This window comes from Gallinula chloropus, assembly GCF_964237585.1.
Source record: "Gallinula chloropus genome assembly, chromosome: 1".
In the NCBI taxonomy this organism is placed as follows: Eukaryota; Metazoa; Chordata; class Aves; order Gruiformes; family Rallidae; genus Gallinula; species Gallinula chloropus.
Window position 1 is genome coordinate 212,831,733 of NC_140085.1, and position 18,522 is coordinate 212,850,254.

The 18,522-nt window shown below is 44.7% G+C and overlaps 1 protein-coding gene across 1 annotated transcript in view; it reads left to right on the forward strand.

The window, feature by feature from the left end:
* Positions 1-854: 854 nt before the first annotated feature.
* Positions 855-18,522, forward strand: part of KL (klotho) — a gene marked incomplete at its 3' end in the record, with an annotated part of 55,266 nt that continues 37,598 nt past the window's right edge. The window contains exon 1 of the mRNA XM_084279067.1: positions 855-1,656. Coding sequence (XP_084135193.1) covers positions 907-1,656 — 750 coding nt within the window. The 5' untranslated portion in view covers positions 855-906. The remainder of the gene's footprint in view (positions 1,657-18,522) is intronic.

Sequence of the window (18,522 nt, forward strand, 5' to 3'; positions counted from 1 at the left end):
CACACCCACAAGTGGAAGTCGGGAATCAAACTTCGCTTGATTTGTTCCCTCCCCAAAAGCTGTGCGAGGTGTTTATAACTGGGACTTGTTTTGCTGGTGTTCAACAACCAACCACACCAACCTTCCACTCCAAAAGAGAGATGCATTGTTACTGGGAGGGTGACAGACGGCGAATGACTTGGGGGGGCTGTGTGTGTGTGTGCAGCGTGTGATGTCCTTGCACAAGCTTCCCTTCAATCAGTTCCGTGAAGGATTGCAGCTGCAAAGTCTCTTGTCAATGCAGCACGAAGGAAACCCTGGGTGAAGGAAAAACCATGTTTATTTCCCTGCCTTTCCCTTACGCCGATCGCTCCATGTCCCCCCCCCCCTCCCCGCCCCCGGCCCCGCCGCTCCATGCCGGACCCCAGGGCTCCCCGACGGCGGGGCTGGGAGCGGGAAGGGGGCTCCCTAGAGAGGATGGAGCCGGCCGTCGGGTGTCTCTGTGGGCTCCTTCGTTTCGGGACAATGGTGGGGGGTAGCGGCGAGGCTCTCGCTTCCCAAGGGCGCACCCGAGCCGCTCCTGCCGCCCACGGGCGGGATCTGCGCCCCTAAGGGGCCGGGGGGAGGCAGAGGCGACCCCAAAGCGGAGACAGGGTCCTCCGATCCCCGAGGAGCCCCCGCCCCGCTGCCGCCCTCTCCTCCCCGCCCGCTCCGTCTCACCCCCTGGATCCCGCCCCCGGAGGCAGCTCGCCCCGAGGGACACGGGCGCAAAGGATGCAGACGGCAGCTCCGAGGTAATTATTAATAGCCGTGCCCACCGGGGAGGAGTGGGGGGGGGGGGCGGAAAGGAGCGAGGTGAGATAAAAGAGGGGCGGCGGGGGGCCGGGAGGAGGGAGGGAGCCGCCGTCGCGGAGCCCCGCCGGGAGCATGGCCCCCTCTGCGCCGCTGCTGCCGTCGCTGCTGCTGCTGCTGCTGGGGCGGCCGCTGCTCGGGGCCCCAGGGCAGGGCGCCGGCACCTGGTCCCGCTTTGCCCGGCTGCCCTACCCGCAGGACCAACTCTTCCTCCACGACACCTTCCCCGACGGCTTCCTCTGGGGGACGGGCAGCGCCGCCTACCAGACGGAGGGCGGCTGGCGCCAGGGTGGCAAAGGCCCCTCGGTCTGGGACACCTTCGCCCACCGCCCGGCTGTGCCGCCGGGGTCCGCCCCGCCGGGGCCGGCGGGCGGCGACGTGGCCAGCGACAGCTACAACAACCTCTTCCGCGACGCCGAGGGACTGCGGCGCCTGGGGGTCTCCCACTACCGCTTCTCCCTGGCCTGGGCCCGGCTGCTGCCCAACGGCACCGCGCCCCTCAACCCTGCAGGGCTGGCCCATTACCACCGGTTGCTGGGCCGGCTGCGGGAGCTGGGCATCGAGCCCGTCGTCACCCTGTACCACTGGGACCTGCCGCAGGGGCTGCAGGACGCCTTCGGCGGCTGGGCCAACCCAGTCCTGCCCCAGCTCTTCTGCGACTACGCCGAGCTCTGCTTCCGGCATTTCGGCGGGCAGGTGCGCTACTGGTTGACCATGGACAACCCCTACGTCGTGGCCTGGCACGGCTACGGCACGGGGCGGCTGCCACCCGGCGTGCAGGGCGGCCCGCGCCTCGGCTACCGGGCGGCCCACCACCTGCTCCAGGTAAATGGGTGGTGGGAAGGGGGTCCCCCCTGGCAGCAACTCGGCCTCTGGGTTATGCCGAGGGCCAAGGGTGCGAAGGCTGCCCTCAGCCTGCCCCGCGGGCGAACCCATTGCCCAGTCGGCTGCTGGAGTGGAAACGGAATCAGTGTGCGTGATGGAGCGCGGGCAGCCGATTTGCTTCTCTAAGCCATTGGGGCTCGTAGCTGGGCAGCAGGAACTTTGCCATCATCTTTGAGTTAAGGGAAGTGCACCCTGTTAAAGGGTTTTCTGTGTTCTGCAGAGTTAACGCTGCTGCCAGTGCCTGCGGATGCCGGGCTGGGTAGGTGAGTAGGTGCAGTCAGCTGTGCTGGCCCAGCACTGGCTTACCAAGATTACTCTGGAAATGCTTAATATGACTGTAAAAACAGTTAAACTGCTTGATTAAAAAATCTTACTGAGTTGATGAGGATGGTAGAGGTGGACGAAGTGTCCTACAGAGGGATTTTCTTGACAGTATGGGGGTTTTTTTTGAGTGTGAACACTTTTGGGGAGAAAAGACCCTCTGTTCCCCAAACAGTCGAGTTCAGTGTCATAAATACCATGCTATATGTATTTTTTATATGCAGTGTATCTATATACGGTGTAATTCTAGTCCTTGCTGGAAGCAAACATTGTGGATTTGCTGGGAGATTTAAGCAAAAGTGCATACAAATCATTTCAATGATAAGGGAAAGGATTCAGCCTGGCCAGAATGGCGTGGCTGCTAAGGCATGATTTATTGTACCTTAATACATACTCACAAACTTTGCTAATGGCCATCTGCTCACTGTATGCTTGCTAATGGGAGTTCTACCCTAATCAGTATCATATGTGAAGTGTGAACGGTGAGAAAACATTGGATGCATGCCTTATTTATCTTTTGCCACTCTCCTGCATTACTTTTGCATTGTTTAGTGCTGCAGATAAGTGAGGAGAAAATATAGGTGAGGATAATGTGGGTAAAATTTCTGATCAAATTCCTGGTTCTGAAACCTCTGAACTCTACAGTTAGCACCTTGGGGTGTACTTGACCATGTTCCACACTGTGATTCTGCAGTTCCCTGAACTGAATCTGTTCCTGAGTAAAGTTATTCCTAAACTTCAGCTCTTGCAGGGTTAGCCCCAAATGTTGCAGGGAGGCTTCATCACCTCTCAGTGAGTATTATCCTTTTCACACAGGCACTGAGGAGTTGTCAGTTATGTTCCTATACCTTGCATGGTTATTCTGAAGGCAGCAGAGCTGTGCCTGAGGGGGTGGACTGCTGCCTTGGTGCCTGGGGCACAGAACACAGGGAGCAGAAGCTCCATTTCTCTGTCTACCTACAGACAGCACACACACAGACACACACACACAAATCATTAAAGCTGCAAATTTCAGCACTCAGATTGTCAGATTTGGAATCCTTCAGCTCCAAAGGTCATAGGCTCATTGGGGTGGAGTGTTATATTGTCTGTCACTTCTTTTCCTGAAGCCCTTCCTTTGCTGTGCAAAATGAGCAGGTAATGAGTTGGTTCATATTCTGTATGGTTCTCCCCTACACCTTTTGTTGAATTTGCAGCTTCAGACCTGAATTAGTACAGGGGTTTGAGAACAGAGATAAAAAGATGGACACCTCTTTGTCCCTGGGTTTTACAAAGTGCTCTCTGTCTTGAGGATTCCTATCCCACATCACCACAGTATCCAAGTCCCTCGTAATTTCAACCATATACTTGTTCTCATAAAAGCCTTATGGAGAAGGGAGGTGCTTTTCTATTTAACAAATGAGAAACTGAGGCACAGACTTGCTTATGCCATGTAAAAAGTATAATTAACCCCGAAAGAGTTAGTTTTGTCCTAGTCACTGTCGTTTGGGACATCTCTTTTTAGGCAACAGTGTTAAGGCAGCAAGGTGCTTTTTCCACATTTCATGAATGAGGAACTGACACACAGAGACAATTGAGTCCTAAAGGGTCTACTGATTGTTGGTGCCCTTTCCCTGCCACGTGATCTTTTTAAAGTATTGGTCATATTACACTGTCAAGTCACCTACAGAGAAAATAAGGGACGAGAAGTTTATGTCTCCACCAGGAAGGAGTCCTCAGTAGAGGCAAAAGTACAGCCTAACTTCAGGACAGGGAAGTGAACAGCTTTAACACTGAGATCCTCCTTTCCCTTGTTACATCTCTGGAGGTTATTAATGGCCTTACAGCTTGTGCAAGCAATGAAATGGGGAGCTATAGAATAAAGTTCCTTTGACTACACAGCCCGATAGCTCCATGTAATCGTGTACTGACAGATGAAGTTATGCTGCATATGGTAAGGAGTGAATTACATTTCCATGTGCAAATTAAATTCTCCTCTTACAAAATTCTTGAGTGATTGACTTTATAACTTGAATAATATTCTTTAATAATGTGTCTGTTGGTTGCCTATGATTTTGTAGGTGGGTTTGGTCAGTTGTTCCCAAGAGCAGACGCAGCCTTGGTTTGGCTCAGAGGGCTGTACAGTAGCACTGCTTCTGTGTGCAACTTCAGACAGTGCTGCTGGGAGATTCAGTCCTCGCAGCCCACCAGTAAATATGTGTATCATCCCCAACAGAAAAACCCACCAAAAAAACCTCTTTCAGCTGCCTAACCTTTTGCTGTTTGTCTTACATTACCCAAAAGGTCTGGTCCTGGGTTTCTTCCTATTCCTTTCTCCTTCTCTGTGGTATTCTTGTCTCATTTTTCCCAGGGAAACTTTGTTTTTTAAAATATAAACCATGTTGTCCTAAATGTTTGGTTCTTAACAGATGAGCAGCATAATTCTTAATACACATGTTCTCAGACATTTTATTCACAGTATGCAGTTTTAAGCATCTTTTCTGCATTTATTCAAACCAAAGACCGTCATAAGCAGAAAGCTTAATAGCTAGTGAAAGCTGATGCCTACTGATTTATTTTACTGGATGCTAATTACATTAAAAGACTAAATCATTTACTTCAAGTTCTTTAAAATTCAACAGATATGAATGTGGATTTGGGCTCTGTCTTTATGAGCAAGTTATTTATTATCTGAATAAATAATCAAATAAGAGTTTGATTCAATTCAGCCTGTTCAATTCAGGGCTGGTGAAAACAGGGCAATGAAGTTTGATCTGAATAATGATGTTTAAATTTAGCTTGAATGGATTGCATCCTATTGTACTGAATTTTTTAATTGCCTGCCTTTTTTCTGAACTTCCACAAGTGAGTCATAGCAGATGCTGAATGGACAGAGTAAGAGACACTTTTTATACAGAGCAAAGAAAAATAATGTAAAAAAAAACAAAAATGGGAAGAAAAAAATCATTTTATGGATGGATCCTTGGTTGGTTATTGAGGCATCTTGATCAGTATTCAGTGAATACTTCACCCTGCTATAGTATTTCCACTGACACTTGTCGCTTTTGACATGTCTAAGCCCTTCAGATGTCGTAAGAAGTGAGGGAAGCTGGACCCGTTTATTCACAACATAAATTGAATGGATCAAGTAGTACAGTTCATAAAAGTTGGCATTCTCCTGAGTCAACAGCCAGAAAATGTGATGCCAGCAATCTGTCATGTATATGATGCCTCTCTTTCTCCAGATACGATGGAGAGAGGTCATTGTATTATGTTCTGGTTTTTGCAAATGCCTTTTTTCATTAGGGGTTCACAGCATATTGTCTTGAGTTGAACATACTTGGATTTACTCAATATAAACAGCATTTGCAGAAACAGAAGAACACGTTGTTTCCCTGAAGAAGTGAGTGGAATTGCTGCCTGGAAACCAGTCACGTAGCAACAGACTGATTTCTATTCCAAAACTCTTTCCAAAACAAAAGGTAAGTACTCTTTTGTTGACCTTCAGTGCTAAGCCTAATAAAGTATCAGTAATTGCAGCATAGGAGAATGGGCTTTTCTTGGTGAGTGTTGTTTCTTTCAAAATTCAGACAGCCTTCAGACTTTCACTGCAGGCTCAGTGCAGATGGAATGATTTTGGATTTTCTTGAAAGTAGCCTTGCTCATTGTAGTTGTGAAGACATCCAGTATTTTTAGAAAAAGTAAGGAATAATTCTAATTAATAGCGTTTTATTTCCCCCACCATTCTTGCCTTTTAAAGACTTAATTCAAAGAAAAGCAAAGAATAAATTGGTTGCTTCTGGTTTTAAGTATCAGTTGCTTAGTACCTCTTTGCAAATGATTTCTTGCAGTAGTGACTATTGTAATCAGGAATCATTTGGAATCAGGTCTGTCTCTCGATTGTCAGAGATGACAAACAAGTGTGGTCAAACCATAAGAGCAAATTCAGATTCGATGCTGCATTTTGCCATGACAGTAGCTACGGATGGTGATACGATGGTCACAACTTCTATTAAAAGCTATAGCATACCCTACTCAAGCTTTAATCATCAAAACAAAACAGAGTTTCACTTTGAAATGCGATAAACAGGAGAGTTTGGGTTCAAGGATGCTCATTTTACTAAAATTAGCTCCAAGGATAGAATATGTAACATTCCCCTTGCGATTTTTACCTGATGGCATCCCTGTTTGCAAAAGGCATGTTGTTTCCAAACAGTTCCAAAACAGCACTAGGTTCTCTTTAGAGAGTACTTTGATCTTTAGTTACGGATATATCAGGACTAGCTGGGGAATGAGTTGTTACCATGGAAAGGTGTGAGTCGACCTCCCTCAAGTGTAGGGCTTCTGTAATTTGAAAACCTTTTTAGACATCATGGGTAACCCCAGGGAGGGGGTTGAGTCACCTTCCCTGGATGTGTTCAAAAAACAGGGTAGATGAGGCACTTAGGGATCTGGTTTAGCTTAGGATGGGAATGGTTGGACTTGATGATCTTCCAAGGTCTCTTCCAACCTTGTGATTCTGTGAAATCTTACTAAAACTCAGCAGGCAGGACCCAGAAAGGCAACACTGGTGACTGCAGTGGGATGGAAGCAGAACTTGTGTGTTCTCTGTGTGGAAGAGCTTTGTAAAGCCTGTAGGTATGTGAAGTCCCACCTCAACTCTTCTGCCATTCATTATGAGGATGAGGATTTGTTCAAGGTCCCTGTTCATTACGAGGATGTAGTGCTTACTAGTTTTAGTTTTTACAGGTGTGAATCTCTGTATTTAATTCTATTGGCAGCTCCAAGTCTAGATAGTTTTCCTATCTCATTTTAAGTGTCACATGCCTGATTTTTAATTGTCACAGTAGCTGTTGCTGGAGGTATCTACATGATTTTTCTGGTTTCCTTTTCTATTTTCTTTTTAAGTAGCATGCTTTTCATTTAAGATCAAAGTTTTTATATAACCTGCTGGGCAGGGCTCTGCTCAGTGCCAGAAAGATAATGACTCCTGATTAACTGTAGTTTGATATAGATAAGGGCATTTAGATAGGCAACAAAAACCCTCACACTTCATAAAGTCTCACTAGGTACATGAGTGTAAAGCTGTCTGCTCCTCCATACTCATTTTGTTCTGTATTCATAAAACCTCATAACTTATGAGACATTCTTAGTTCCAACCTTCAACCTCTTTCCTCAAGTAGAAGAGATCCTGTATTTCTTGGTGTTTGGGAGATATGAGGTGGTCTGTGTGGAAAGACTCATGTTAGCCTGCATTCCTTTCCATGACAGTCTTCTGTTTCCATTTCATCTTGTTTCTATTGATTCCAGTCCTTACAGGTAGTTGACAGGCATAATTCTTACCCATAGTTAAGGTTATTGTTTGGACATGGAAAATAAAGCCTAGCTTCTATTTTTTGTGGTGTGAAATCATAGAATCATAGGGGTTGGAAGGGACCTGGAGAGATCATGGGGTCCAACCCCCCTGCCAAAGCAGCTCCCCAGCTCATATTGCACAGACAGGCGTCCAGACGGGGCTGGAATCTCTCCAGAGAAGGAGACTCCACCACCTCCCTGGGCAGCCTGTCCCAGGGCTCTGGCACCCTCACTGGGGAAAAGTTCTTCCCCATGTTGGTGTGGAACTTCCTGTGCTCCAACTTGCAGCCATTGCCCCTTGTCCTGTCTCCACAGAGCACTGAAAAGGGGCTGCCCATTCCCCCTGCATCCCAGACTTCAGATATTTATAAACATTCATAAGGTCCCCCCTTAGTCTTCTTTTCTCCAGGCTGAACAGTCCCAGCTCACTCAGCCTTTCCTCACAGGGGAGATGCTCCAGGCCCTTCATCATCTTTGTAGCCTCCTCTGGACTCTCTCCAGGAGATCCCTGTCTTTTTTATCCCAGGGAGCCCAGAACTGGACACAATACTGCAGGTGGGGCCTGACCAGGGCAGAGTAGAGGGGGAGGATCCCCTCCTGTGACCTGCTGGCCACACTCCTCCTGATGCCCCCCAGGATCCCATTGTCTCTCTCAGCCCCCAGGGCACACTGCTGGCTCATGGCCAACCTGTCATCTACCAGGACCCCCAGGTCCTTCTCCACAGAGCTCTTCTTCAGCAGCTCATCCCCCAGCCTGTACTGATACAAGCGGTTATTCCTTCCCAGGTGCCAGACTCTACACTTGCTTAACTTTAACTAAGAGAGATAAATAATAATAAAGGAGATTTTCTTTCTTTCTTTCTGTGATAGTAAAAACAAAGAAGAGGAAATAAAGAAGTGCTTTTGAAGAACTAGGGAAAGTGACCTCCTTATACAATGATGACAGGTTGTAGAAATTACAGGATGTATGTTACCTTCTTTTAAGTACTAAATAAAAACTAGTCATGCTTGAATATTTGCCTGCCAAAGCATATAGAAGAGAGTCACAGGTAAAACTGTTAATGCTGATTTTAGATTAAATCATAAGAATGGAACAGAAGAATAAGGTTGTAGACAACACCTCAGGATGTTTAGGAAATTGCTGAAATGAAGACTGGGCAGATCTCTGAAGGAGAAGGTGACCCATGGAATATGGCCATGAATAAAACATGAAAGAAAAGACTGGCTTCTGGAGGAAGGACTGAACTACTTCAGAGAAAACGTGCCAGCAGAAAGAGAAGGTAGGTTTTCAAGAGAAAGAGTAACTAACTAAGCACAAGAGAAGAAAGATGCTCACTGTTGCAAGGGACTGGAGCCTTCAGCAAAATGGAATGAGTAGGAGACAAGTGATACCGAGGAAGGGAAGGAATTGGGTTCACACTGATGATGTCTGTAAATATTCCTGGACACAAGTATCAATGACAAGAAGAAAAACTGGCATTAAAGAGAGATATGCACACATAGAAAAAAAGATAAAAGTTCAATATCAATGCAGTTAGATTGACTTGTGGAACTCATGGATAGCCCTTGGAGAGAGCCTCTGGAACAGTCTTACAGAGATAATGGTAGGAACAAAGATCTTCTCTAGAGCAGTTTGGGAAATTAGACTCCTGATGCATTTGGTGGCAGTGTAGGTGACAGTACTTGTAAATGTGTATTCTTCCCATTTCTTGGAAGTTCATAACAGGATGATATATGGCATGATGAGGTGTAGCTCCAGGCCTGGAGGTTGGTGTCCCTGCCTGTGGCAGGGGGGTTGGAGCTCTATGATCCTTGGGGTCCCTTCCAACCCATGCCATTCTATGATTCTATGATTTAAACTCAGTTCTCTGGAAAAAATGAAGTGCAGTCGATCTTAACAGTAAAGGGTTTGTTTAGGGTATCAGTGATGGCAACTCCTGGCTTGTTCTGGCAGCTTCTACTCTACTCAGAGCACAAAACACTCACAAGAAGCCTGTCCTGTTAAGTTTGTGGTATGTCTCCCTGGAAATTTGGCAAGGAGGGTCCTTTTAGATGCACACTGGAGTAAAAGAGAAAGCAGTTTAAGAAGGCTGGGGAGTGCTGCCAGACACCCTGTGACCTGCTCATCAGCAGGAGGGTGAGCTGACAGGGAGGCACACACATTTCCAGTGGGCTGTCACTTTTGGTCTGCACATGGTAATTTTGATACTTGCACTTTAGGTCTCATCCTAACAGTTGAGCTTTGACTTCTGTTTTAGTCAGCTTAGCACATCTCTGAACACAACCAAATGGTTTAAAATTGCCCAGGAGAGATTATAGTATGGAAATGCCTTGCAGTTTTGTGAGTCCAAAAGTCAACCCAAGAATCCTTCTGTAGGTTAATCGGTTTAATGCCTCCACTAAAGGCTAGAAAATGTTGGCACCACTAGGATTATATTTTATAAGCAATTTGCTTTACTGTTGGGAAAATAGTAGCATCTGTTGTTTGGGGTTATTTTTTTTTTGATCCTGCTTCTAGAAAAGACATCAAATGGTCAGGTGGAGAGGGGGGGGATGGACTTGGTTACACATTCCGGTAAGAGTTCACTGTGATTTTTTGATGCCTTTTCTCAGTCAGCTTTTTTTCTTGTTCTTTTGAATATGTAGTAGCTCCACTGGATCAGCTGTTTTTCAGACCCAAGGGCAAAGTTTACTCAATTTGTTTATTTAACTTTCAGCATTTTAAGAAATAATCTCATTTTTTGCTGCAGGCATGGAACTGTTGAACACAGTTATTGATTAATTATTCTAATTGTGGTTCCTTAAATATATATATGGAAATGATAGAATTATGCAGCATTTGCTTTCTTTTGAGGAAGCAGGTTGGGAATATATTGTGTTGTCAGGGTGAGTGATCCTTTTTTGGTTTGCATTTTTTAAGTAATAACGTTTTGCTTCCAAATCAGTTCAGTAATTCTGACCTCAGGTTTGAAATAAAAGTTGAGCTGATTCCTGACTGCATGGTGCTGATGTGCTTTTTGTAATACACTTGCCTAATTTTTTGTTTCTTTTCCTGTCATAGTACACTGTTAACTTGGTACAAGCAGTGTTTGCGGAGAGAAAGACCATGACAATAGAATGGCCATCCCCAGTTACATACTCCATTAGGAGGCATAATCCAGACTAGAAAGAGTTGTAACTAAATGTGGGGTGATAGGAAAGAGAAGGACTAGGAAAACGGACAGTGTGTGAGGAGCTGGTGAGATGTGGAGCTGACTGGCTGTGAGTGGGAATGCAGGAGCTGGGTTTATGAGACTGGATTGCATTTTTCTGTGTATATTTAGAATTGAAATGAAACTTAGAATCATAGAATGGCATGGGTTGGAAGGCATCCCAAGGATCATAGAGCTCCAACCCCCCTGACACAGGCAGGGACACCAACCTCCAGGCCTGGAGCTACACAAGGCTGCCCAGGGCCCCATCCAACCTGGCCTTGAACACCTCCAGGGACGGGGAATCCCCCACCTCTCTGGGCAGCCTGTTCCAGCCCCTCACCACTCTCTCTATAAAAAACTCCCCCTAAGATCTAATCTAAACCTTCCTTCCTTTAGTTTTAATCCATTCCCCCTTGTCCTGCCAGTGTCTACCCTTTGAAAAAGTCGATTCCCCTCCTGTCTGTATGTTCCCTTCAGGTACTGGAAGGCTGCAGTGAGGTCCCCCACAGCCTTCTCTTCTCCAGGCTGAACAAGCCCAGCTCCCCCAGCCTCTCTTTGTAGGGGAGCTGCTCCAGCCCTCTGATCATCTTTGTGGCTCCTCTGAACCCTCTCCAACAGTTCCACATCTTTCTTGTATCGTGGCCCCAGACCTGGACACAGGACTCCAGCTGGGGCCTAAGATGGCCTGGAGTCCCGCAAAGATTAATCATTCTCTGGTTAATTTTTAGTTTTAGAGGTTGTATTAATTAAGCTGACTTGCAGCTTAATGAAATCACAAACCATGCTTCACAGTGATGGAGCCTAATTCCAAGAGCCTCTCTTGACTTACGGTGTCCACCTGCTGTCGCCAGCACTGGGAATGGGAGACACAGTAAGCAGCCTGCAAAAGAAAGGAGAGATGCTACATTAAGCTTGGGTTTCTCAGAGGATCTTAAGGAAAAGAAGGGAGAATTGAGTTTTCCTTAAGCTTTTTTGAGAATCCAGTTAAGTAAATTAACAAGCTGAACAGATGTATTCCTCTTAATGTGAGGAAAATGTGCATTCTCATAGTCAAGCTCTGTCCTGTCAAGTGTAGATCCTTGGAAATGCACTAAAGGAGGTCTTGAACTAATTTTATCATCCTACTTCCCATCCCAGCATGCCTCTTGTTTTGCATGAGAAGGGAATACTGGGGTGTAATACGCAAGGCAAGGTAACAGAGCTGCTGGAATGTGGTTCAGCAGCAGTTTTGCATCTTAATAGTATGCTTGGTTGTATTAAAAAATCCCTCCTTCTTCATAGTCACTGGCCCATCATTTGGCATTTTCTCAGATTCCTAATAGCTCCTGTTTTCACAAACCAATATATTGTAATTAGAGCAAGTCAGAAAACCCCATGAAAATAGAATTTGCTGATTCACTGAAGTGAAAATATTTGAGACTTCAGTTTCCTGGAAAAAGTTGACAACGAGGGGAAATAAAAGTTATTTTATTGTTACTTTGCCACAGAAATTCTCAGCTTTCCACGTTGAAAACCAATACTGTGATACTGAAAAATTTAATTTTGATAGAGTGAGTCAGTTATTTCACACATTGCCTTTTGTATTCTTTCATTGGATGAGTGCCCAGTGCTTCAAATTGGGTCAGTTTACCCTTGTGAAATTGCTGTATAACCAGCTGACTTCTTGAAGCTGCAGATTGATGCCTTTTATTCTTTGAGGAAAGAAAAAAAAATAAACAGCCTTAGAGCTGTCAGGACAGAATTCTTGCACCGTAGCATTTATTCTGTGTCTTGTATTGGTAGCTGGGCTGCTTGTGCCACTTTTGTGTGAAACTGTCATTATTCAGTCATTTATCCTGCTCCTCTTTCCTGTTTCTGGTAAGAAGAAAAGTGGTACTTGAAGGAGGCGGTTGCTGAAAAAGAGGGAAAACTCTAATAAAAGCAGCATCAAATCAGCACAGTCATTCTGAGTCTGGATGCTGCAGCACAGAGAAGCTCAGAAAAGAGCATTTTTCCAGCACAGCTTAGAGTAATGAAATAGAGACCGCTTCAAAATTGGTTGGTGGTGAAATGGTCGTAGAAACAGCACTGTAACACTGAGCTATGAAAGGTGAGAACCCTGAACTACAGCACTTAGTTGCACTCTTCTGGAGGGGGAGTGTTTCTTTTATAACTGGTAATTTGAAATTACTGGGTTGTAGAAACCAGAGGGTGGGAGTGGAGGTATGGATGAGATACTACTGGCACTGGTTTTGGGGGCTCTGACAGGTGTTCAGGAAGGAAATTATATTGTCAAGGAACAGTGATATTTCTTGTTGGGGCTCTTTTTTCCCTCCTCTCTGTGCCATGGAAGATGGCCAGGTTCCCAGGATTCTTAGGGCATTTTACCTAAATCACAGAATCAGAATCACAGAATCACAAGGTTGGAAGAGACCTTTGAAGATCATCAAGTCCAACCATTCCCATCCTAAGATAAACCAGATCCCTAAGTACCTCAGCTACCCTTTCCTTGAACACATCCAGGGAAGGTGACTCAACCCCCTCCCTGGGCAGCCTGTTCCAGGCCCTGACAACTCTTTCAGGAAAACATTTGTTTCTAATGTCCAATCTGTCCCTGCCCTGGCACAGCTTCATGCCATTGCCCCTTGTCCTATCCCCTGTCCCCTGGCTGAAGAGACCATTGCCCACCTCTCTCCAACCTCCCTTGTGTGGCATGAGTTTAGGATTGTGGTGGTATCTTCTTTCCTGGCTTATTCCTGTGGCCCTTTCTGATGTTTGGAGCATTTGGTGTTTTTTCTTGTATTAAAGGTCTTGGGATTTGTTTTATGGGGCTTAGTGCTACAAACATGGGGAAAAGGTGGATATTACTGCATAGTGTTTGGGGCCAAAAGCTTGTTACACCACTGCAGACATCTAAACTTGATTATTCATCTATAGGATCATATCCAGGCCTGGAGGTTGGTGTTCTTGCCTGTGGCAGGGGGGTTGGAGCTCTGTGATCCTTGGGGTCCCTTCCAACCCATGCCATTTTATGATTGTATGATAGTATCACAGAATGGTTTGGATTGGAAAAGACATCCAGTTCCAAGCCCTCTGCCATGGGCAGGGGCACCCTTCACTAGACCACGTTGCCCAAAGCCTCATTCAAACTTGAACACTGCCAGGGAGGACATATCTAAAACCCTTCTGGGCAGGTAATAGAAAGGTAAGTAATTTTTTTCTCAGCTTTTCTCCTCCAGATCAAGAACAAAGGAGAGCATGCAAGGAAAACAAGTGTGCCTAATGAAGGGTGGTCATCAACAGCACAGAAATTGTCTGTTTCAGTGCCAGTTGGCCTCCAGCTCTCAAACTCCATTTCATGGAGCTAGTAGGAGAGTTGGATGGTGTTAGCACCATCAGAGTCCCTACATTGACCTTTGTGTACAGCATGAAGATAACATGTTGGTATTTGCCCTGGGTATAGCTGTGACAGTCTTCAACCTGCAAAGATTATCAGTAGCAGATTTATATTTCTGTTTTTCCAAAAGCTGAAAAAAACAATGTTGAACTACCTGGGGTTCATGTCTAGCCTGAGTTGTAGAAGCATCAGGGCATTTTGGTAGTTTTAGTGAGGCTGGAGCATGGAAAATTGCTCCTGTCCCACAGTTTTGCAGCGTCATTGTGCTCTCTTCCAGGCACTGTTTGCATCAGCTCTGAGTCAGTTTGGCATCTGCGTGGCCTTTCAATAGTTGGCTTTTCAATAACCATTATAAAATGTGGTCCAGTGTAAAGATACTTCTCTTAAAGTGGTTTGACAGCATTCCCAGTGATCCCAGAGGGAAGAGCAGCTAGGACTTGTTCTCCAGCTCTGAGCCAGAAGTCACTGGGCTGACCAAGCATGTAGCTATGTGTACTTTGGCTCTGTACCACACACAACTAGTGAGTGAAGACATGGACTGAACTATCCTTGGCTGCCTGCAAGCTGGTGGCCTAGAGACACATAATTTGAAGTGGTGGACAGGGAGCTTGAGGATCATACAATGGTGCTGTATCAGGGCTGGTGGGTGATGCTGGAGGAGTGCTGTGCATGTACATTGTTGGGCACATGCTTCATCACAGTAGAGCCATCTCCCTTGCAAGCTGTGGAAATAAACACATGGGAGAGCCATCACATTTGACCTAATTTTAGACATGTTAAACAGAGATACCTATATTTGAACTTGGCATCCTAAGGTCCTTTTAAAAGTAATAGAGAGAAGTGAACGTGGCATTTTTTGTCTTGAGACAAAGAAAAAGAAAGAATTGTTCTGTTTCTGTCTGCAGACAAAACCCGTGGTCACAAACTTAACCCCAGACTTTTTGTAGATGGACTTTTACACTTAGTCAAGTAAGGATGGGGAGAGGTAGGGTAGATGACAGGGGAAGGGACTACTGAAGAGCTAATTCAAAAATTGGCTGGAGATCTTTTGTGTTCCTGTGACTTCATAGGTGGTGGTCTCTGACATAGGGTCTGGATCTCCAGGAAATTTTCCATGTCACCTGTTTCAGGCATGTGATAGCTGTGGGGAAGTCCTGTATCTCATGCTCTCTCCTGGTTTTACTGAGCACTGAGCTGAGTCTTCTGGCAGTGAAGCAGCTGGTGCATGTCAGCACATTTTCACTGCAAGGGCAGTCAGCAGCACCAGCTTGCTCCCATAAAGCCAGAGCAAGCAGATGGCCATAGCATCCCATGTAAGATACCACAAGCATTGAGTAGCCCCATCCTGTGGCTCTTCACTCCCACTGACCCCTGAAGTATGATGAAAGCATTTCATACCTTTTCCAAAAAGGTGAAGAGAGCAATACTTGGAAGAAGTAGCTTAAAACTTAAGAGCTTAAAAATTAACACAGTGGACTTTCTCCCCCTAGTTGGAACTGGTATGTAGTGGATCTATATACTAGTTGTCACAGACTCCCTCTGTCTGGAAACAAAAGATGTCTCTTTCCTTTATTTTCTCCATGGAAGTTATTGAACCTCATTTCACTTTAAGTAATACAATAGGTATTTACTGAGTACAATAAGCAGATAAATCTAAAATGTGCATTAAGTCTTAAAAAGTGAAAAAAGCTCATTATTTTAAACAAATCACAAGGTACCCTACAATCACCTGAGGAAAAATAGTGTAAGGAAAGACGTGGTCATTGGGTAGTAGGAAAGAAGATAGGATTAAAAAAACAGTACTTCCAAACCCAATTAATGTCTGATCTGTCAAGGAGGGTGATCTTGTTGAGCACTGGATTCATAGACAGGAAAGGGTAGTGAGGATGAAGGGTTAGATGGATGTAGATAACCACAGGTGCAGTGGACACAAACGCTATGAATTTATGGTGTCAGAGTCAAGCCAGACCCATCTGACATTTTTTCTGGTCAGTGTGTATTTTCAGAAGGACACTTGAAATGCTGCCCATGGAGAATTACTGTTTAAGGTCAGAAGGAAGGGAATGTTCTGCAGCAGCTAGGAAATGGCTAAAGTGAATACCAATTGCACTGAAAGCAGAAGCATCGGGCACAAGAACAATTCCTAGCTGAACTTTTTAGTGTGTTTTAACTCCCATGCTTTGGCACTGAGTAGGATTGCACTAATTAGAGCATGAGCTAAATTTGAGGAGACATTGGCAGTGCAAGGGCTAATTGGCATAATAAACATGAACAGAGAGACTCGCTGCTTCTTCTGTAAGATGAGAACTTGCTGATCACAGCATGACCATCAGATACCAATATAATCCAGCTGTGAGAAAGACACATTTGTTTCTAGTGTCTATCAGGTGATGTGTCCAGCAGAGATGAGGAATTACCTTACTAGAACATGGCTTATTTACCTGAGCAAGAAGACTGGGAGAAGATACGCTTCCTGTCTATAAATAGGTCAGTGGTAGAAGCAAGTGAAGGAAAATAACTAAGCCAAGAGCTGTGTTTAGACTGAACATGAATAAATTTAATCTGAAAATCAGGGGAAAAAAGAAAACGTGTCAGGGGAGATTCTGCAGTAGTCTTCTAGAGAGAATAATATGAACAAAATTCCTAGCCAGTGTTAAAGTGAATCTGGATCAGGCTATAAATAGGGTTTGTGCCATATATATGCCCATATCAGCAGGGGCTTGAACCTGATACCCTTGAGGCTCTTCTTAATTTTGTAATCTATTTTTCCTAATCCCTGGGAGACTGTAGACAGGATCACAACAATGGTAATGATTTTTTTATACAGTTTTTAAAACATTTTATTTCTCTGAAAGTTCTCTGAATTCAGAATTCTTACACAGTAACATGACTCATCACAGTCTTCTGGGATATTTGTATCATTTAACAAAGCATTTTCAGTCCCTTGTTCAGAATGTTTCATACTTTTATGTGAAATCCTTTGTTGGGTCCACAATGAAAGCATAGCAGTTGATTAGTCACCATCATGCAGGAACTTAGGGAGATTCACAATTAGCAGGACTGACTCCTGCTACAGTAAATCAGGTTTGTGGAATGACTGCTGTCACTGCCTTTTGTTTTCCTTGCAGCACAGAGTTGTCCCTGAAAGGAGGTAGTATGGATGCAGCACTCTCATAGTAGCAGTAAACTTCTCTTGCTTTATATATGTATCTTAAGTATGGTTAATTAAACTGTGCTAAACTATATACCTTAATTTGTAAGGGAACAATTAAAGACTTAAAGGGTGTGGTTCATCTCACTTTAGATGTTTGCATTGTACATGTATCTGGACTAGTTAAGTTTTTGTTCCCTGTGTGCTCAGTGGAGACACTTTTAAGGCATGATAATTCTGACCAATTTTAACCATCTACACCAGGGTAAGATAAATTGCAATCTAGAATTTCCCATTTCTCTCCATGGAGTATAAAAGAAAGATGGAACAAATAGTTCACTCCTCTTTACACAGCAAGTCAGGAGCCTTGGGAGTTTATTGCCAGGGCAGGTTCTGGAAGCAGGATGTACCAGCAGATTCAACAAGGGAGTGGGCAAATATGTGAACCATGGATCCATAAGCAGATACTAAAGAAAGTAGTCAGGAATGCACCCCCTGACATCCTCCCCAGAACAGTGTGAATGTCTGGGAAGTAGGAGGCTAGATCTCAACAAGTGACTGGTCTCACTTGTTCTCTTAAAATAGCACCGTGTCCTGCTGCTGCTACCACAGGTGGTATTGGGCTGGATGGGCTCTTGATCCAACCCAGCAGAGTATCCTTTTTGTCTTTATCTTCTGTCCCTAAATTACCAAATGTGCCCAGTGGCTCATTTGATAATAAACACCTAATGCATCTAATGCACTTGGCTTTAAATCTTAGTCCAGTACTCTTGAGTTCTTTTGTTTCAAAATACACAACTAAGATCCCCACTGTTTTTTTTCAGTGTTTCTTTCCAACATCTCTGCTTTCTTGCATCTCACCAGCATGAGGAAGGTGTGTTTTGGTTGCATTAGATGGAGTCTACATCTACAGAGAGTATTTTTTCTACAGAGATTATTTTTTTTCCCAGTAAGACAGTGAGAACTTGCATATGTGTCTTACACAGAGTATCTTAGGTATCTAGTATCTTAGAGCATTTATATATAAGCCTCCAGTGAAAATCAAAGTTCAGCTAATGAGATGCAATATCTTTGACTTCCCTTCCTCCCACCTTCCTACCTTTCTTCCTCCTTCCCTGTCTTCCTTCCTCTGTGCAAAATGCCTGTCTCTTCAAGCCCCTCAGGTTGTGATTCAGACCAGCAATTTGCTTCTCATTGGTGTTTGGGCAACTAGTTAATTATTGAACTGCCAACTGTGCTGCTTCCTGGAGCATCATTGATTGAACCATGATTCCATGTAAGCTGTGCAACCTGCAAATTTCTTAGTATCTCAAGCATCATCCCCATTTAATGTATCCTGTCTTAAATCCATTTTTTCAATATCCTTTGTCCTCCATACTCCTTGAAGGTTGTGCTGGTGTAGCTGTGGCTAATGAAAACCTTTTTCTCTA